This window comes from Stomoxys calcitrans, chromosome 1, assembly GCF_963082655.1.
Source record: "Stomoxys calcitrans chromosome 1, idStoCalc2.1, whole genome shotgun sequence".
NCBI classification, from domain to species: domain Eukaryota; kingdom Metazoa; phylum Arthropoda; class Insecta; order Diptera; family Muscidae; genus Stomoxys; species Stomoxys calcitrans.
Genome location: NC_081552.1, coordinates 138,846,542 through 138,866,196, shown reverse-complemented (window position 1 = coordinate 138,866,196; position 19,655 = coordinate 138,846,542). Strand labels below are relative to the sequence as shown.

Below are 19,655 nucleotides of genomic sequence, written 5' to 3'. Positions count from 1 at the left end.
GTTACATAGACTTCTATACGGATGGTTCCAAATTAAACGACCTGATGGGCTTTGGGGTGCACTCTAAAGATCTAGAACTGGTCATATCGAAGAGGTTACCCGACCACTGCATTGTGTATTAACTAAGGAAGTGGTGGAATGGCTACGATATAATATCATTACGACGATTGGCATAAATATCTTCTCAGACAGCCAGGCGTTTTGCGTTCTCCAGGGATTTAATCTGAACACCAAAACCGCCCTCGACTGTCGCAGATCTCTCAACGAGATGGCCGAATTCCATTCTAATTTCGTTATGTTTGTAACTCCTCGAAATATTCGTCTAAGTTCCCATAAAGTATATATATTCTTGATCGTCATGACATTTTAAGTAGATCTAGCCATGTCCGTTCGTCTGTCTGTCGAAAGCACGCTAACTTTCGAAGGAGTTAAGTTGCACAAATACTTTTGACCTTCAACATACGTGTCAAATAGGGTCTGAATCGGTTTATAGCCTAATGCAGCTCCCCCATAAAACGATCTCCCTATTTTATTTGTTGAGCCCTTAAAGGGCGCAATTCTTATTCGATTTGGCTGAAATTTTACACAATGACTTCCACTATGGTCTCCAACATTCATTTCATTATGGTCTGAATCTGACTATAACTTGATATAGCTCCAATAGCATATCAATTATTATACCCTCCACCGTAGGATGGGGGTATACAATTTCGTCATTCTGCTTGTAACTACTCGAAATATTCGTATATATATTCTTGATCGTCGTGACATTTTATGTCGATCTAGACATGTCCGTCCGTCTGTCTGTCGAAAGCACGCTTACTTTCGAAGGAGTAAAGCTAGCCCCTTGAAATTTTGCACAAATACTTTTTATTAGTGTAGGTCGGTTGAGATTGCAAATGGGATATATCGGTCCATGATTTGATATAGCTGTCATATAAACCCATCTTGGATCTTGACTTCTTGAGCCACTACAGGGCTGAATTCTTATCCGATTTGGCTGAAATTTTGCATGAGGTGTTTTATTATGACTTACAACAATTGTGCTGAGTATGGTTCAAATCGGTCCATAATCTGATATAGCTGTCATATAAAACTATCTGGGGTCTTGACTTTTTAAGGGTCTAGAGGGCGCAATTTCTATCCGATTTGGCTGAACGACGTATTAAGTTATGACTTTCAACATCTGTGCTAAGTATGAATTAAATCGGGAAATAACCTGATATAGCTGTCATATAAACCGATTTTGAATCTTGACTTCTTGAGCCACTAGAGGGCGCAACTCTTATCCGATTTGGCTGAAATTTTGCATGAGGTGTTTTGTTATGAGTTCTAACAACTGTGTCAAATATGGTTCAAATCGATCCATAGCCTGATATAGCTGCCATTTAAACCGATCTGGGATCTTGACTTCTTGAGCCTCCAGAGGGCGTAATTATTATCCGATTTGGCTGAAAATTTGTACAAAATACAAAATGTGTACGGCTTCTTCCTGATACAGTTCGCATATAAACTGATCTCTCTATTTTACTTCTTGGGCCTCTAAAGGGCGCAATTCTTACTCGAGTTGGCTGAAATTTTATACACTTCTACTTTGGTCCCCAACATTTAATTCAATTATGGTCAGAATCGGACCACAATTTGATATAGCTCCAATATTAAATCATTTCTTTTCTTTTATCTTTTTTATCTAGACCTATTAATAAGTATACCGATCGACTCAGAATCACTTTCTGATTCGATTTAGCCATGTCCGTCTGTGAGTTCATGTATTCTTGTAATCAAATGCAGCTCGTATTTGTTGTCCAATTATCACGAAATTTCACACATATCACTTTTTTGGTCCATGGACGACCGCTATTGATTTTGGTAAAAATCGGTTCAAATTTAGATATAACTCCCATATATGTGTATCGCCCGATTTGCATTTAAATGGCCGTAGTAACTACAATTTTCAACAGCTCTGCACAAAATTTGGCACGGATTGTTTTGTTACTAATCTTAACATATCTGTAGAATTTTTTAAAAATCGGTTCAGATTTAGATAAAGTTCCCATATATATTTGTATCACCCGAAGTAGCTACAATTTTCAACCGATCTTCACAAAATTAGGTACGGACAGTTTTGTTACTAATCCTAACGTATCTAAAAGATTTCATCAAAATCGGTTCAGATTTAGATATAGCTCTCATATATACGTATCGCACGATTTGCACTTAAATGACCGTAGTATTGTAGCTATAATTTTCAACCGATCTGCACAAAAATTGGCACGGATTGTTTTGTTACTGATACATATCTGCGAGATTTCATCAAAATCGGTTCAAATTTTGATGTAGCACCCATACATACATTTATATAATACCCATATAGGGTATTATATAGTCGGCTCCGTCCGACTTTTGACTTTCCTTACTGGTTTATATAACATTTTAGATTTCTAAATTTGTAATGCTTTAGATATAAGGCGTAGCCACATCTGTGCAATGAAATATCTTCTTCTTCATATATATAGAAATCAATTTGTGTTTGTTTGTATGTTGTGTGTTCCTTATAGACTCAGAAACGGCTGAACCGATTTTCTTGAAATTTTTACAGATAGTGCATAATGACCCCGTGGTGAAAATAGGGTACTACATTTTTTGATATTTGAAGGGGGGCGGACCCTCCGCCTTACCCTAATTTTCAGAAACGCCAGATCTCGGAGATGGGTGGTGCGATTTAAGCGAAATTTTGTGTGCTCTCATATAGTGCCCTAAAAATTAAAATTTGGTATCCAAATTTTGGATGGGGTACCTAGGGGGGCTGCCCGACCCTAAAACCTACCAAACATATATTTAGGCCAATCACGACCATATGGAACTCAAATGAAAGGTATTTAGAATAAGAAAACGTATCTGATATCCAAATGTCGGACCAAGTGCTAGGGGGACCACCCCAAGCCCCAAAACACCCCTTAATCGGACTTATTTACCGACCATGGCAATATGGGACTCAAATGAAAGGTATTTGCGAGTAAAATACGAATCTAATATCCAAATGTGGGACCACGTTTCAGGGGGTCCACCCCTTCCCCAAACAACCTCCAAACAGTACTTATTTACTGACCATGTGAATATGGGGCTTAAATAAAAGGTATTTGAATTCAGAATACGAATCTGATATCTAAATATGGGACCAAGTATTTGGGGGGCCGCCTCTCACCAAAAACATACCCCAAAGGGGACAAATTTATGACCATAGCAATATGGGGCTCAAATGAAAGGTCTTTGGGAGTAAAGCACGAATTTGATATCAGTATTCGGGAAAAGTGAAATATGGCACAGTGCGTTCTGGTAGACCCTTATTCATTTATGTGAAGTGCGGTTGAGATCGGACTATATTTGGATATAGCTGCCCTTAGACCGACCACCAGATATAGGGTATTAAGGTCATAAAAGATTCATTTATTACCCGAATTCTATGAAATTTGGCACAGTGTATTCTGGTAAACCCCTACCCATTCCTGTCAAGTGTGGTACAGATGGGACCATATTTGGATTTAGCTGCCATATATACCGATCTCCCGATATTGTGTAATGAGCTTATAAAGGAGAATTTTTCATCCTATTTCGTTGAAATTTTTCACAGCGAGTTCCTTTTTTTTAATATCGTTCGTCCATATTGGGATATAGTTGTCATATAGACCGATCTCCCGATATAGAGTATTGAGCCCATAAATGGAGCATTTTTCATTCGATTTGGATGAAATTTGAAACAGTGCGATTTGATAGACCTCTAAACTTGTTTAGTTTGCTTTGGATTTTTACAAACAAAATTCGAAACCATTCATTAACAGCAGTGCCAAATATGACAAAGTTGGATGTGACTTTCACTCCACAATCTTTAAATATAAAGCTATCTAGCAGAAAATTAGTTAAGGTTCTGTTTAACCTAGTGCCAGCCTAAGTTCAAAGTTGGGCTCTATATGTTAGAAATATATATTGATATAGTCTCATTTAGAGCGATAACCTGACGTTCAGCCATAACATTAATATTTTTTATCCGATATTGCTGAAATTTAGAATCATGACTTGGATTGGAACCTTCGACATCCATGCTAAATACAGGTAGGTTTTAGGGTGGGGCGGCCCCCCTAGGTATCCCATCCGAAATTTGGATACCAATTTTTTTGTAGGTTACTATAAGGGAGCACACAAAATTTTGCTTAAATCGCACCACCCATCTCCGAGATCTGGCGTTTCTGAAAATTAGGGTAAGGGGGAGCGTCCGCTCCCTCTTCAGATATCAAAAAATGTAGTACCCTATTTTCACCACGGGATTATTATGCACCATCAGTAAAAATTTCAAGAAAATCGGTTCAGCCGTTTCTGAGTCTATAAGGAACACACAAACAAACAAACCCAAATTGATTTTTATATATAAGATTATAACAACTACCTTAAATTTTAAGCAAGCTTAGTACCGTTGTAGTCAGATCTTTTATTATATTTGTAATTTATTTATAAATCTATATATATAAAAATTAATTTGTGTTTGATGGGATGTTTGTATGTTTGTTTGTGGGTTTGTAAATTTGTTTGTTCCGTATAGACTCAAAAACGGCTGAACCGATTTCTTCCAAATTTTCACAGATTGTGGGGAGTGGTCCGGAAGTAGCAATAGGCTATATAATTTATTGATATTGGTAGGGGCGGACCCTCCCCCTTACAATAAAAGTATGACCCCAAAACAAAAGTCCACCGATCGGGAAAATATGGGATTCAAATAAAGGTATTCAGGAGCAGACTACGAATTTCATATAAAAATTGGATCCAAGTTATTGGGGGCCGTCCCGACCCCAAAACCCCCTAAAATAGGTTTATTTGACGATAATGACAATATGGTACTCGAATGAAGGTATTTGGGAGTAGATTACGAAAATAGTCAGGCAGGAGGAAAAAGCTTTTTAGTTTGTTGATAAAATATTAAATCAATTCTTTTCTTTTATTCTTTGTTTGCCTAAAAAGAGATATCGGGAAAAGAACTCGACAAATGCGATCTATGGTGGAGGGTATATAAGATTCGGCCCGGCCGAACTTAGCACGCTTTAATTTGTTATATATGAGATTTTTAAATCAAATATTTTTTCTAAAGACAAAATTTTTATAAGATTTTCTCTAAGGACAACATTTCAATGAAATTTTTTCTTAAGACAAAATTTTAACTAAACTTTGTCTAAAGACAAAACTTCAATCAAAATTTTTTCTGAAAACAATATTTAAAAGATTTTTTTTAAACAATGAAATTATTTCTTTTGACATAATTTCAATGAATTTGTTTCTAAAGACAATATTTCAATGAAATTTTTCCAGAGCTTAAATTTCAATGACATATTTTTAATGAAATTTTTCTGAGGGCAAAGTTTTAATGAATTTTCCTTTTTTAATATAATTTTTTTCATTTTGTCCGGAGTCGGAGTCGAGGTAATTTTTTCAACTCCCACTCCAGGAAAAATTGATCGACTCTGAATCCAACTCGGCAGCCTGGGCCAAGGTACCCACCCCTATATGTGGGTCGGACAACATACTACGGTCTGATGACACCACTGCAGCTGTTGGGTTTTTGTAGTCCATTTTGATCCAGACGATGAGATCATCACCTACTCCCAAGATGTCCATTTATTATTGGACCAATGATTGAGGTAAACAGGATAAACCTCCACCGGAGCGCGACTGCTACACACGCTCTGATGGAAAAAAATCAGCAAGGGCAAGATTCAAGACCAAGACCAAGGACCTGCGTCGGATGCATGGCATCACTTTATCTGCCTTTCGAATCTCCGACACCGCCACCCACGTCGGAGCTGCAACGGCTGGTGAGGAAAGCAAAACAGACAGGAAATGAGGTACTAATAGGGTGCGATGCGAACTCTCACCGCATTTCGTGGGGCAGTACCAACATTAATAAGCGGGGCCAAGCCATGGCAGAGTTCTTGAATACTAACGACCTAATAACACCAAATATTGATAACACCGGTACCTTTGTTAATAGGATTAGAGAGGAGGTATTAGATGAGACGATATGTTCGGAAAATGTAATCGATGATTGGAGGGTCTCAATAGAACACTCTTTCTCTGACCTTCGCCACATATGCTTCCGGAATAAGTTGAAGACCAACTGGACAAATTTCGGAAGGCTACTCCGAAGAAGACTTGGGCAAGATAATTTAGATTGTCCAAGCATAGAAGAGATTGACGAGAATGTCAACAGGATTACGACTGCACTGGTGGGATCCTTCGAAAATAATTGTCCTCTTCGGGAAAGGAATCAGCCCAAGAAAAACTCTGGATGACCGGGGAGATTCGCAATATTAGAAATGAGGTCCGCAGACTTTTTTAAAAGAGCACGTCGTAAAAAAGCCGAAGTTTAATGGGATGTGTATTACACACGGCTCAAGGACTACAATAAGATTACCAGAGCGGCAAACGTGCCTTAACGTGCGTTAATGATGCCGCAAAGATAAAAAAGTTTCTCTCAAAAACCCATGTCCAAAATGAAACTTTAATAGACGACATAGGAGTGAGAGCAGAGACAACGGAGGACATGTTGAGGCTTTTGATAAAAACCCATTTTTCACAGAATACGAAGGGACTCACGGAGACACCGGAAACTTGGAATAATGACGTTGATCAAAGGTTTATAATTACGGAATTTATGGATAAGGAATCCTTGAGGAGCTTCAAAGCAATTAAGTCACCCGGACCCGATGAAATATTTCCGGCGTTACTACAGAAAGAGGCAGACCTCGTCTGGCCAAAATTTTCACGTATGTCTGGGAGGCAAGGGTGGTGTTTATACCCAAGCCCGGGAAGGCAAGTTATGCGACACCAAAGGCGTACAGACCCATAAGATTTACGTCCTTTCTACTCAAAATCGTGGAACGTATTGTGGACACCATGATAAAGAGTAGGACATCCAGCGAACTGCTCAAATACAAACAGCATGCCTATGTCAAGGGAAGGTCGGTGGGGACTGCCCTGCACGAGGTTGTACATAAAATAGAAGAATCGTTCGATGCCAAAACGTACACACTGGCGGTATGCATTGACATCGAGGGGGCTTTTAACAATGTGCGGACCGATTCTCTGATCCAATCCTTAGACCAGTACCGGGTGGACACGGTTCATAGAGATTACATAAACCATATGCTAAGGAACAGGTGGATAAATTTTGTGTCTCATGGCATAAATATAAGAGAGAAAGTAGCACAGGGCACGCCACAGGGGGGCATTTTATCGCCACTCCTATGGGTGACCACCATAAATGACCTATTACGGATGCTGACTGAGGAGGGATTTGAACCGGTCTGCTACGCAGAAGGTGTTGTAATACTTCTAAGGTGTAAGGATCCTGATCCTGACTGAATTGGAAGTGTCACATTCAGGAGCGTACTGAGAAGGCTCACAGATGTTGGGCACTATGTAGACGGGCCGTAGGTTCGAAATGGCTGGCCCTACAGAAGCGTGATTAGACCAATACTTTCATTCAGATTAAGTATGAGGCACCCACTGCGGCTATGAGACTTAAGGCGATGGGAGAATGGAAACCTGGAAGGGAAGAGGTTTCCGATCGGATACGAGATAAACCTTGAAGTCGAGTGCACTGCTGCCATCGGCACAGTCTTGGATTGACGGAACCCTAGTATTGCCATCTGGAAGATCATGTTACACGGATGGATCAAAGCTAGAGGACAGAGTGGGCCTGGGGCTTTACATTGAGACTCGGAGACTGAGATCTGTTTTATACTGCCTGACCATAATACGGTCCCGCAGGCGGAAATCCGGGCGATCGCGGAATCCGTGAAGTAAAGTGGGAACATCTTTACCGACAGTAAAATTGCCATAAGGGCAATAACAACCAGGTCGGTTAGGTTACGAACAGTCTTGCAGTGTAAGAAGGAGATTAACGCCTTCTCTGAGGGTGCCGGGCCATAACGTAGTAAGGGGAAATGAAAGGGGCAGACGATTTGGCGGTGAAGGCCAGAGGACTGCCGTCAATAAACTTGGTTAATGCGAAGTCTTTCGGGTCGACGCAGTCCGAGTTAAGGGAGTGGCCGACGAATGCGCATGCAACATTGTGGAACAGCGAAACGGGCGGTATGGCGGCGAAAATCCTATGGGGAGGATCCAGATTGTGAGAAAACGAGTCTATTACTGAAAGGAAACAAGAAGGAGGTCAGTATAGCTATTGGTATCATAACGGGACACATAGGACTACGAGCTCACTTATGTAAAATCGGTGCAGCAAATGATAGCATGTGTAGGGCATGCGGGGAAGATGATGAGACGTTGGAGCATTTCCTTTGTCATTGCCCGGCTTTTCCGTCCAACAGATACCGGTACTTAGGTGGAGACACAATATCAGACATGAACCAACTTAGGGGAGAGGCATTGAAAACAATTAAGGATTTTGTAGGTAGCACGGAATTCCTAACTTAAAATTTTCTTTTTAGAGGTTACTTTATAGTTTTTAGAGCGCACAGCAAGCCGATTACTGGCTTAGGTGTATGTCCATAGTGGCATGGGGCGGATTAATATCTGCACCCTCTTTTCAACCTAACCTAACCTATCTGCGCTTAATTGATAGGAAGAAAAAAAAATAAACTTTATTGTGCCTAATTTAAAATAAAATCCATACATATTTCAATTACATCTCCTATTGGAAAATTTGTCCAATTCAATTAAAAAATTATTGAAACAATTAATTTTTGTAATGAAAATGTCAAAATTTTCAAACACGATCCTAAATAAAACAAAATTCAGATTATGTTAAAAAATTATCGAATCAATTTATTTTTATAATTAACTAGCTGGACCGGACCCGCCCCACTGCGCCTTCTTTTACTTTATATGGAACAAAATTTTCCTTGGAATATACAATATATGAGCCTTTTTCTAGATCCCATCTTTATTGGATGTAGGGTGTACTCCATTCTTAAAATACTTTATTTCAGCCTGATATTCTCATGATGTCTGATTAAGGGGTGTTTTCGGGGTGAGGTGGTCCCCCAGACACTTGGCCCTGAAAAAATATCGGCATCTTGCTTTTATATCAAATACCATTTTTTTAAACCTTATATTGGAATAATTTTTCATGGGAGCTAACATGATGAGTCGTTCCCCAAAAACATGGCCCCAAGATTGGTTATCAAATTCGTTTTCTAATCTCAAATACCTTTCATTTGAGGGAAGGGGTGATGCCTAAAATACATGGTTCTACACTTGGATATCAAATTCGTATTCTACTCCCAAATACCTTTATTTGAGCCCCATCAGTAAAAAATTGCTGTTTGTGGGGTATTTTGGGAAAGGGGTAGACCCCCAGAAAATTGGTCCCGAAAGTGGGTATCAATTCTTGCTCTACCCCCCAATTCCTTTCATTTAAGCCCCACATTGACATTGTCGGTAAATATGCCCGATTTAGGGATGTTTTGGGGAGTGGGGTGGTCCCCCAAACACTAAGCCCTGAAAATATATTATATATCAGCAACGTGCTCTATTCTCATATATTTGAACCCCATATTGCCATTGGCCTCGTTTTCTAATCTCAAAAAACCATTCACTTAAATCCCATCATTTGAACTCCATTTTTCCATAATCAGATTCGTATTCTTCACTCAAATAACTTTTATTTAAGCCCCAATTGCCATGGTCAGTAAATAGGTCCTGTTGGGGGTGTTTTGGGAAAGGGGTGGATCCCCAGAAACGTTGTCCCACATTTGGATATCAGATTCGTATTTAACTCGCAAATACCTTTCATTTGAGTCCCATATTGTCATGGTTGGTAAATATGTCCGATTCAGGGGTGTTTTGGGTTGGGGTGGTCCCCCAAACTCTTGGTCCGACAATTGGATATCAGATACGTTTTCTAATCTTAAATATCTTTCATATATATATTTGGTAAGTTTTGGGGTGGGGCGCCCCCCTCCCTAGGTACCCCATCCGAAATTTGAATACCAAATTTTTGTTTGTAGGTTACTATAAGAGAGCACACGAAATTTCGCTGAAATCGCAGCATCCATCTCCGAGATCTGGCGTTTCGGAAAATTAGGGTAAGTGGTAGGGTCCGCTCTCACTTCAGATATCAAGATATATAGTACCCTATTTTCACTACGGGCTAATTATGCACCATCCGTGAAAATTTCAAGAAAATCGGTTCAGTCGTTTCTGAGTCAATAAGGAACAAACAAACAAACATAAATTGATGTTTATATATAAGATTACATTATTACTTATAAACATTTTCGTTATATTTTATTCTGTGAAGATATTTTTCCGTGTAGGAGGCCAGCGTAACGCAGAGGTTAGCATGTCGCTGAACGCCTGGTTCGAATCCTGGCAAGAAAATCAGAAAATTTTTTCAGCGATAGTTATCCCCTCCTAATGCTGGCGACATTTGTGAGACACTGTTCTATTTGTTATGGCAGCTATATTAAAACTTCTCCACTAAAAGGAGACACACTGCCCCAATCCCTTCAGACTTGGCTATAAAAAAGAGACCACTTATAATTGAGCTTAAACTTGAATCGGAACGCTTCCATTGATATGTGAGAAGTTTGCCCCTGTTCCTTAATGGAAAGTTCATAGGCAAATTTTCGGGTATACACAGTTCGGATGGGCTTATTTAAATTGTTTTCTTTCAAAAACATAACTTTCTCACTCACGTATTTTACAACAAGTTCGTGTCACGCGCACAGCTCTGTTAGATTATGGGTGTTCTGCACAACCATCTGAACAACTGTATTCCAAAAAAAAAGAGTTACGTGCTCTTATCTAATCTCTTGTGTTATTTGATAAAGAATTCCAGTTTTCAAGAATGTGAGTCGTCTCATCGGCGATATTGGGTAGTATTCCAAAAACGGCAGACCATTCCGTGCTACAATTTACCTCATACAATTTTTTAAATTTGTTTAGGATCGACCGCGATGCAAACACGCGGTACAAAATAAATTGATCATGTTCACTTGTTAAATAAATGTTTAAATATTTAAAAATAAATAAATGTTTATAATAGTAGTTTGAAGTATAAAGACTGACTATATCTGAAATAGAACCGGACATAATTTTTTTATTTTTTAAATTCACCATCACAACTATGACACATAAAATTGGAACATTATTTTTGTTACTATTATTGTTATCTCTGTGCACAGCTGGAGAACTAGAGTCGAAAAAAGACTTAACAACATTAACAAATGTAAAAACAGAAAACGAGTACGTAAGTATTAAGATTAGGAGTGATAAATATGTGCATACAGACGTACATATGGATAATATGCCATCAACTTACTTTTAAAACTTATTTGAATTGAAGTGAAAACTTAAATAATAAACAATTGAATTACATATTAAAACTAATGATGTCTAGTAAGGATCGTTCAATGACGCCTGTTTCACATATTACATTAACAAAAAAAAAAATTAAATGCGTCTTTTATCGGCCCAAGAACTTTAATCGCAAGATCGGTCTATTTAGCAGTTATATCCAAATATGGTCATATATATAATTTTTTTTTTTTGTTGTTTATTTTCTGGTAATGTAATATAAGGAAGCCAATAAGGTCTATATTAATATAATTCAATCAATATGCAAAATATTATTGTTGAAAAATAAACTTAAAAATTCATTTCATTTATTATTAATAAACTACTCAACAGTTACAGAATTAAATGTAGGTCTACCTGACCTAGAGAATGAAAAACCTACTACATAAGAGTTGTGGAATTTCTTTGTATTTATAAAATCAGAAAACGGATATTCTAAAAATAATTCGACATATTTTCATTCCTATGTAGGTAATATACAAAATGGAGAATCATATTAATTGAAATTCTTGCAAAATTACCCTGGAATGTTGCCGTATAGAACTCACTACAAACATCTGATATGAGTAATGCAAAAGCAATTTTTATTTTTACACTGATTGGAAGATATATACACGCAAAAAATAAAACGTTTGCAATATGTTTGTGACAAACAAATCTGTTTTGTTGGGGAATTGCTATTTTCATAGGAATTGTGTAACTTTTCACTCGAATGAAAAATCACTTCGTTTGACATAAACAAGGAAACACAAATTTTACATGCATTCGATTGTAGGGCAAATAAAAAGCCTTTTTGATCTGATGGTTAATGCTTTTTGATTTGTTTTTGGACAAACAAAATTTGTCAAATAAATGTGTCTAATGTGACTTCAAAATCAATAATGTACGAATTTGACATATTGCGAAAATGATAAAACAAGCTGGGTCAAATATCTGAACGTACCTTTAGCAATTGATAATGATTTCTCTTAACACTGTCAAACGTTGGTCATGGATTTGTCACTTTTTATAACCACCACCGAAGAATGGGGGTATATTCATTTTGTCATTCCGTTTTCAACACATCGAAAAATCCATTTTCGACCCTATAAAGTATATATATTCTTGATCATCGTAAAAATCTAAGACGATTTAGACATGTCCGTTCGTCGGTCCGTGCGTCTATCTGTTGAAATCACGCTACAGTCTTCAAAAATAGAGATATTGAGCCGAAACTTTGCACATATTCTTTTTTTGTCCATAAGCAGGTTAAGTTCGAACATGGGCTATATCGGACTATATCTTGATATAGCCCCCATAAAGACCGATCCGACGTTTTAGGGTCTTACGCCAATAAAAGCCACATTTATTATCCGATTTTTCTGAAATTTGGGAAAGTAAGTTGTGTTAGGCCCTTGAACATCCTTCGTCAATTTGGCCCAGATCGGTCCAGATATGGATATAGCTGCCATATAGACCGATCCTCCGATTTAGGGTCTTAGGCCAATAAAAGCCACATTTATTATCCGATTTTGCTGAAATTTGGGACATTGAGTTAAGTTAAACCCCTTGACATAGTTCTGCATTATGGCGCAGATCGGTCAATATTTGGATATAGCTGTCATATAGACCGATCTCTCGGTTTTAGGTTTTGGGGCCAGAAAAAGCGCATTTATTGTCCGATGTCGTCGCAATTTGGGACAGTGAGTTGTATTGTAGGTAATATACAAAATGGAGAATCATATTAATTGAAATTCTTGCAAAATTACCCTGGAATGTTGCCGTATAGAACTCACTACAAACATCTGATATGAGTAATGCAAAAGCAATTTTTATTTTTACACTGATTGGAAGATATATACACGCAAAAAATAAAACGTTTGCAATATGTTTGTGACAAACAAATCTGTTTTGTTGGGGAATTGCTATTTTCATAGGAATTGTGTAACTTTTCACTCGAATGAAAAATCACTTCGTTTGACATAAACAAGGAAACACAAATTTTACATGCATTCGATTGTAGGGCAAATAAAAAGCCTTTTTGATCTGATGGTTAATGCTTTTTGATTTGTTTTTGGACAAACAAAATTTGTCAAATAAATGTGTCTAATGTGACTTCAAAATCAATAATGTACGAATTTGACATATTGCGAAAATGATAAAACAAGCTGGGTCAAATATCTGAACGTACCTTTAGCAATTGATAATGATTTCTCTTAACACTGTCAAACGTTGGTCATGGATTTGTCACTTTTTATAACCACCACCGAAGAATGGGGGTATATTCATTTTGTCATTCCGTTTTCAACACATCGAAAAATCCATTTTCGACCCTATAAAGTATATATATTCTTGATCATCGTAAAAATCTAAGACGATTTAGACATGTCCGTTCGTCGGTCCGTGCGTCTATCTGTTGAAATCACGCTACAGTCTTCAAAAATAGAGATATTGAGCCGAAACTTTGCACATATTCTTTTTTTGTCCATAAGCAGGTTAAGTTCGAACATGGGCTATATCGGACTATATCTTGATATAGCCCCCATAAAGACCGATCCGACGTTTTAGGGTCTTACGCCAATAAAAGCCACATTTATTATCCGATTTTTCTGAAATTTGGGAAAGTAAGTTGTGTTAGGCCCTTGAACATCCTTCGTCAATTTGGCCCAGATCGGTCCAGATATGGATATAGCTGCCATATAGACCGATCCTCCGATTTAGGGTCTTAGGCCAATAAAAGCCACATTTATTATCCGATTTTGCTGAAATTTGGGACATTGAGTTAAGTTAAACCCCTTGACATAGTTCTGCATTATGGCGCAGATCGGTCAATATTTGGATATAGCTGTCATATAGACCGATCTCTCGGTTTTAGGTTTTGGGGCCAGAAAAAGCGCATTTATTGTCCGATGTCGTCGCAATTTGGGACAGTGAGTTGTATTGGGCCCTTCGATATTCTTCTTCAATTTCACTCAGATCGGTCCAGGTTTGGATATAGCTGCCATATAGACCGATCTCTCGATTTAATATTTTGGGCCCATAAAGGGCGCATTTATTGTCCGATGATGCCGCAATTTAGGACAGTGAGTTGTGTTGCGCCCTTCGATATTCTTCTTCCATTTCACTCAGATCGATCAAGATTTGCATATAGCTGTCATATAGACCGATATCTCGATTTAAAGTCTTGGCCCCAAAAACGGCGCATTTATAATCCGATTTAACTGAAATTTGACACATTGACTTATGTTAGGCTTTTCGACATCTATGTTGTATATGTTTCAGATCGGTTTATTTTTAGATATAGCTACTAAAAAGACCAATATTTTGTTATACATAATTGAACAAAGACTTGTACTCATTAGTTTTGGTCCATATCGGATCATATTTTGATATAACTGCTATGGGACATAAGGTATGCAATTTTCACTGGATTTTGATGAAAGGTGGTTTACATATATACCCGAGGTGGTGGGTATCCAAAGTTCGGCCCGGCCGAACTTAACGCCTTTTTACTTGTTGATTTAAAAGATACTTTGTTTTTTTCAAAACTTTTAGGAACGTCGTATGTAGTAAAAGATGACTCTACTTCAGGAAAATCAAAAATTTTCGAAGCCAACAAAAAATAGAATAGAATTCAAATCATTCGAAAATAAATGCTTCAATTATACCTAAATTGATAATCTATCCCGGTTTTTTGATGTCCATCTCGCTTTTCTTTCCAATACAGCTAAATATCAATTTTTTTCGAAAAAATTACGCTCAGAAAAATTTTCGTTTTTTATCTAAAAACATATAGGCCCAAGGACCTTTGCTAATGTCACTAAGGACAGCTTGGTGATGGTAGTTATCGACAAGGGAGAAGATCAGGGCTGTGTACCTGAGAATTTTTAGCCTTCGTATACCCCTATGTCCTTGCGGAATTGTCTGGCCCTCCTCCAGTCTGTGATGATGCAGGCTGGTATCGGGGCCGATTCAAATGAATTGCTTTTGGCGTCGATACGAACGAATTGCTTAGCGAGGTTTTGTCCTCGCTCCTCGCTTTTGGCCGACCTCCAGGGATCCCCGGAGATCGGCTGCCTCGACAAGAACATGCATATAGAAAGGGCAAGCCCACTGAGCCCTTCGCGACCTAGTCGGCTCCATAGAGGGTTCTTTCGCTGTCAAGGAATATACAATGGTAGCATTTCTTGACATTGACCCCGAAGTCAGGCATAAAAGAGCTGGAGTTTCTAGGCATTCACACTACCTTAAGAAATTTTATTATATCTTTTTTACTAATTTTACGGCAGTTCTGGGATCTGCACTCTTAGAGATAAACCTCAGGAAGCTCTACGTATAACGGCGAAGTAGACAACCGAAAGTTGTCTTGGCGTAACTCTTTGGAAAGGGCAAAAAAGGCAACTCTTGGCCTATACACCTGCAAAAGATTCATTGGCAAAAGTTGGGGGTTTCGACCGCGCATCATGCACTGGGTACAAACTGCAGTTGTCAGACCTATAATGCTATATGGTGCAGTGGTCTGGTGGACGGCTCTTCAAAGTCCAACTATTATTCAATAGTCAACCGGATCCAAAGGATGTCTTGTTTGTGCATCGCACCTGCACTGAGGACGATACATCTGATGCACTGAATTTAATGCTACACCTACTGCCGCTACACATTGTGGCTAGACAAATTTCTGCGATCACTGCCGTGAGACTACGGGAGCTTTCTCTTTCGCTATGTGGCAGCTACGGAAACTGAGACGCTTTTTGATAAAAAGTACTGTACCACGGTACATGATAGAAGCGAGATAACTCAAGAAATTGTAAAGCAGTTGAGCTTGCGAGACTAGGAACTATCTTACACATTCCAGGGGAACTGGAATCTGTGGGTATGCCTCTGGCAACATTTAAGCTAGTTTTTTAAGATCAGGCCCGAAGGACATCGAATGATAGATGGCCACACAGGGGGATTGCGAACATTCCAAAACTATATTGTCAAATCTAGACTTAATGAGGTCAGCTGTCGCTGGCCAGAACAGACGGATCGGAAAACATGTTGACAGACTGAAGGTGTCAAGTAACGACTTTTGCAGATGCTGTGATGACGTCGAGGAAGAAGAGACTATACAACATCTGCTGTGTATGTGTCCCGCACTGGCAGTCAGAAAGAGTTCCGCTTTTGGTTCTTATTTTTTTTTTTAAACCTGTTACTTGTTTTGATTACTTTAGACATTTTTTTAGAAATTTTGTTGTATGAGATGATTTCAATTCACGGAATATTACTATAAAGAAACTACCCGATCCATCCGTTGGTATACACCCGGCTTTCGCGGCCAACAACAACAACCCGTACATAGGTGGGGAATAATACCAGACATGAGCCAACTTAGGGGCGTGGTATGGAAAACAATTAAGAATTTTGTAAGTAGCACGGAATTCCTTTAGATTTTCTCTATCGAGGTTACTTTTTAGCATTTAGATCGCACAAGCCGATTACTGGCTTAGATGTATGTTCATAGTGGCATGGGACGGACTAATGACCGCACCCTCTTTTCAACCTTACCTCACCTAGTTTTAGAAAATCTTGCTTTTACAAAGATGAATTGCAATGTGTTTCAATCCGTTTATTATTAACTGTAAAATTTTTATATATAGAATATGCAATCGAATATTTGATTACATAGGCAAAACAATTTTCTTAAATTTTAGAATTTTATTGAAGTGCCGATGTGGGATGATATAGAAAGATGTGCCGATGACATTCAAGCAAAATTTTTTAAGTGTATATCAATGACCTTTTAGTCCAATATAATTACACTGTGGAACAAGTTCCAATATTTATGAAAATAACAGGAAAAATTGCACAGATAACGAAAGAAGTGGCAAAAGGAGAAGACACGTGTAACTGCGTCTTGATAGTTTACATTGAAAAGTAACCTAGCAAAATGGAGGAAGTTGTTGTAAGGGACTCAAATGAAAGGTAATCGTGGATTACGAATATGGCAAAAAATTGAAGTCCGTGTAATGGGTGGTGTCCCCACCCCCAAAATTCCCAGATGGGTATTAGCCGATTGCATATTCCATGGCTATATGAGACTAAACTGAAAGCAATTTGGAAAATGACAATAAAATTTAAACCAGTAATCGGACTAAAATTGTGTCTTCTACAGCATTTAAATTCCATATCGGATGAAATATATATATATAAATAAAGCTTTATTTAAATCTGGGCCGATTTTAATGAAATTTTGCGCACGTATTGGGCCATCAAATAAAACGTCTCATGCTAAATTTGTAAAGATTGGACCAAAATTGTGGCTGCTACAGCCTGAAAATTCCATATCGGATGAAAGATATATTGGAGCTATATCTAAATCTGGACCTATTTGGACAAAAATATGACAATGCACACATATGACAACTTCGAACACAACACCCCGTACTAAATTTTTTAAAGATCGGACCAAAATTGTAGCTTCGACAGTCTTAAAACTCCATATCGGAGGAAAGATATATATGGGAGCTTTATCTTAATCTGGGCCGATTTTATGAAATTAGGACTGATTTTAATGACATTTTGCGCACGTCTAATAAAACGTCTCATGCTAAATTTTGTAAAGATCGGACAAAAATTGTGGCTTCTACAGTCTTAAACGGCCGTATCGTGTGAAAGATATATATGGGAGCTATATCTAATTCTGGACCGATTTTTATGAAATTTTCCACAAATATTAGTACGTCAAATAAAACACCTCGCTAAAAATCTTTTGAAGATCGGACTAAAATTGTGGCTTCTATAGCCTTAAAAGTCCATATCGGATGAAAGATATATATGGGAGCTATATCTAAATCTGGACCGATTTTTATGAAATTTTGCACACATATGTAGACCTCAAATAAAACGCCCAATGCCAAGTTTTGTAAAGATCGGACAAAAATTGTGGCTTATACAGCCTTAAAAAAAACATATCGTATGAAAGATATATATGGGAGCAATATCTTAATCCGAACCGATTTTTTTCAAAATAAACAGACAAACAAAATTTCAAGACAATCAGACAATAAATACGACCAGTACTTTGATCACAAGAATACATGGATAGACAATAGACGGACAGGAAGTTATTCTAAGCCGTTCGGTATACTTATCAATGGGTCTAGCTCTTCTCCTTCTTAGCGTTGCAAACAAATTCACAAACTTATAATACCTTGTACCACAGTGGTGGTGTAGGGTATAAAAATGTGGGGGGCAAAATACAGGGGCAAACTTTGCACATATCAATAAGTGCTGTCCGATTCAAGTTTAAGCGCAATGATAAAGGATCTCCTTTTTATAGCCGAGACCCAACGCCGTCCTGCAATGCGACACCTCCACGGGGAGAAGATTTTACTCGACTTCTATACATGGCATAGTACCTCGGCAACATTTTAAGTGGATAACCACTTTAAATGTTTCCAATGTTCTCGCCAGGATTTTAACCTTCGCGTTTGGCATCATTGGACTTACTTACCTGTGCGCTTCAGTGACAATAATTCGATATCCACATTCGGGGCGAAATGTCTCCTTATTAAAATTCTACCAAAACAGGACTTAGATATCGACCATTACAATAAAAGCTTCAAATAGAAGGTATAAGAGCTTTAAAGAAGGCGCTGCGGATCGGGCTCGTTTCAGCTAGTTTTATCTAATTATATATGATTTGATCGAAATATGTCTGATGACAGATGTAACTATATCTGGAATTAGATATACAATAGGACTTCTCTATAACGTAGCAGTTAGTCCCCGACGAAATACTACGTTATTAAAAAAACTGACAAAAATTAGGTTTGACTTAAGTGCAAAAATAAACAAATTGAAATGATTTTCTTTTTCAAGGGATGGCATCGAAACGGGACCCGAAAAGCCCTGTGTGGGTGGGTCACCAAGTTGGACTGGGCTCAAAATGTGCGCCAGCAGGGAAGCACGGAACTCAAAAAGTGCTTTAACAGCAGCAGTTAGTGAATCATCTAAGGAGAAATCGTCCACACTGCAAGTGTCCAGTGTTCTGAGCAAGAGTGGTTCCACAGCTCATGACAAGTTCTAACGAATGTTATGAGGATGAACTCCTATTGGAATCAGAAGACGAGGCTAACAGTTGTGGAAGTTTTGAATCCTGACTATGGTCCGGTTTCTACCTTAAGTGCTTCCTGGTTCTCCTGATGGCAGGGGGATTTGACGTGGTTCTTTTCCTGGAACCATGGGTGTGTGGAGGAATGGTTTACGGGCTAAGAATTTCGGGATTTAAACATCTTGAGGGTACGGGGAATGGGATACACAGAGTC

The 19,655-nt window shown here is 38.2% G+C and overlaps 1 protein-coding gene across 3 annotated transcripts in view; it reads left to right on the top strand.

Annotated features, from left to right (window-relative positions):
- Positions 1 to 19,655, top strand: part of LOC106088051 (probable G-protein coupled receptor Mth-like 14) — a 73,340-nt gene that overhangs the window by 6,179 nt on the left and 47,506 nt on the right. The window contains exon 1 of one of the 3 annotated variants that reach the window (XM_059360470.1): positions 10,715 to 11,260. The exons of 1 other annotated variant lie outside the window; for it this stretch is intronic. In XM_059360470.1, the coding sequence (XP_059216453.1) occupies positions 11,138 to 11,260 (123 nt within the window). In that variant the 5' untranslated portion in view covers positions 10,715 to 11,137. Of the gene's footprint in view, positions 1 to 10,714; positions 11,261 to 19,655 lie in introns of those variants that run through there. One more of the 3 variants, XM_013253344.2, reaches the window with a different exon arrangement.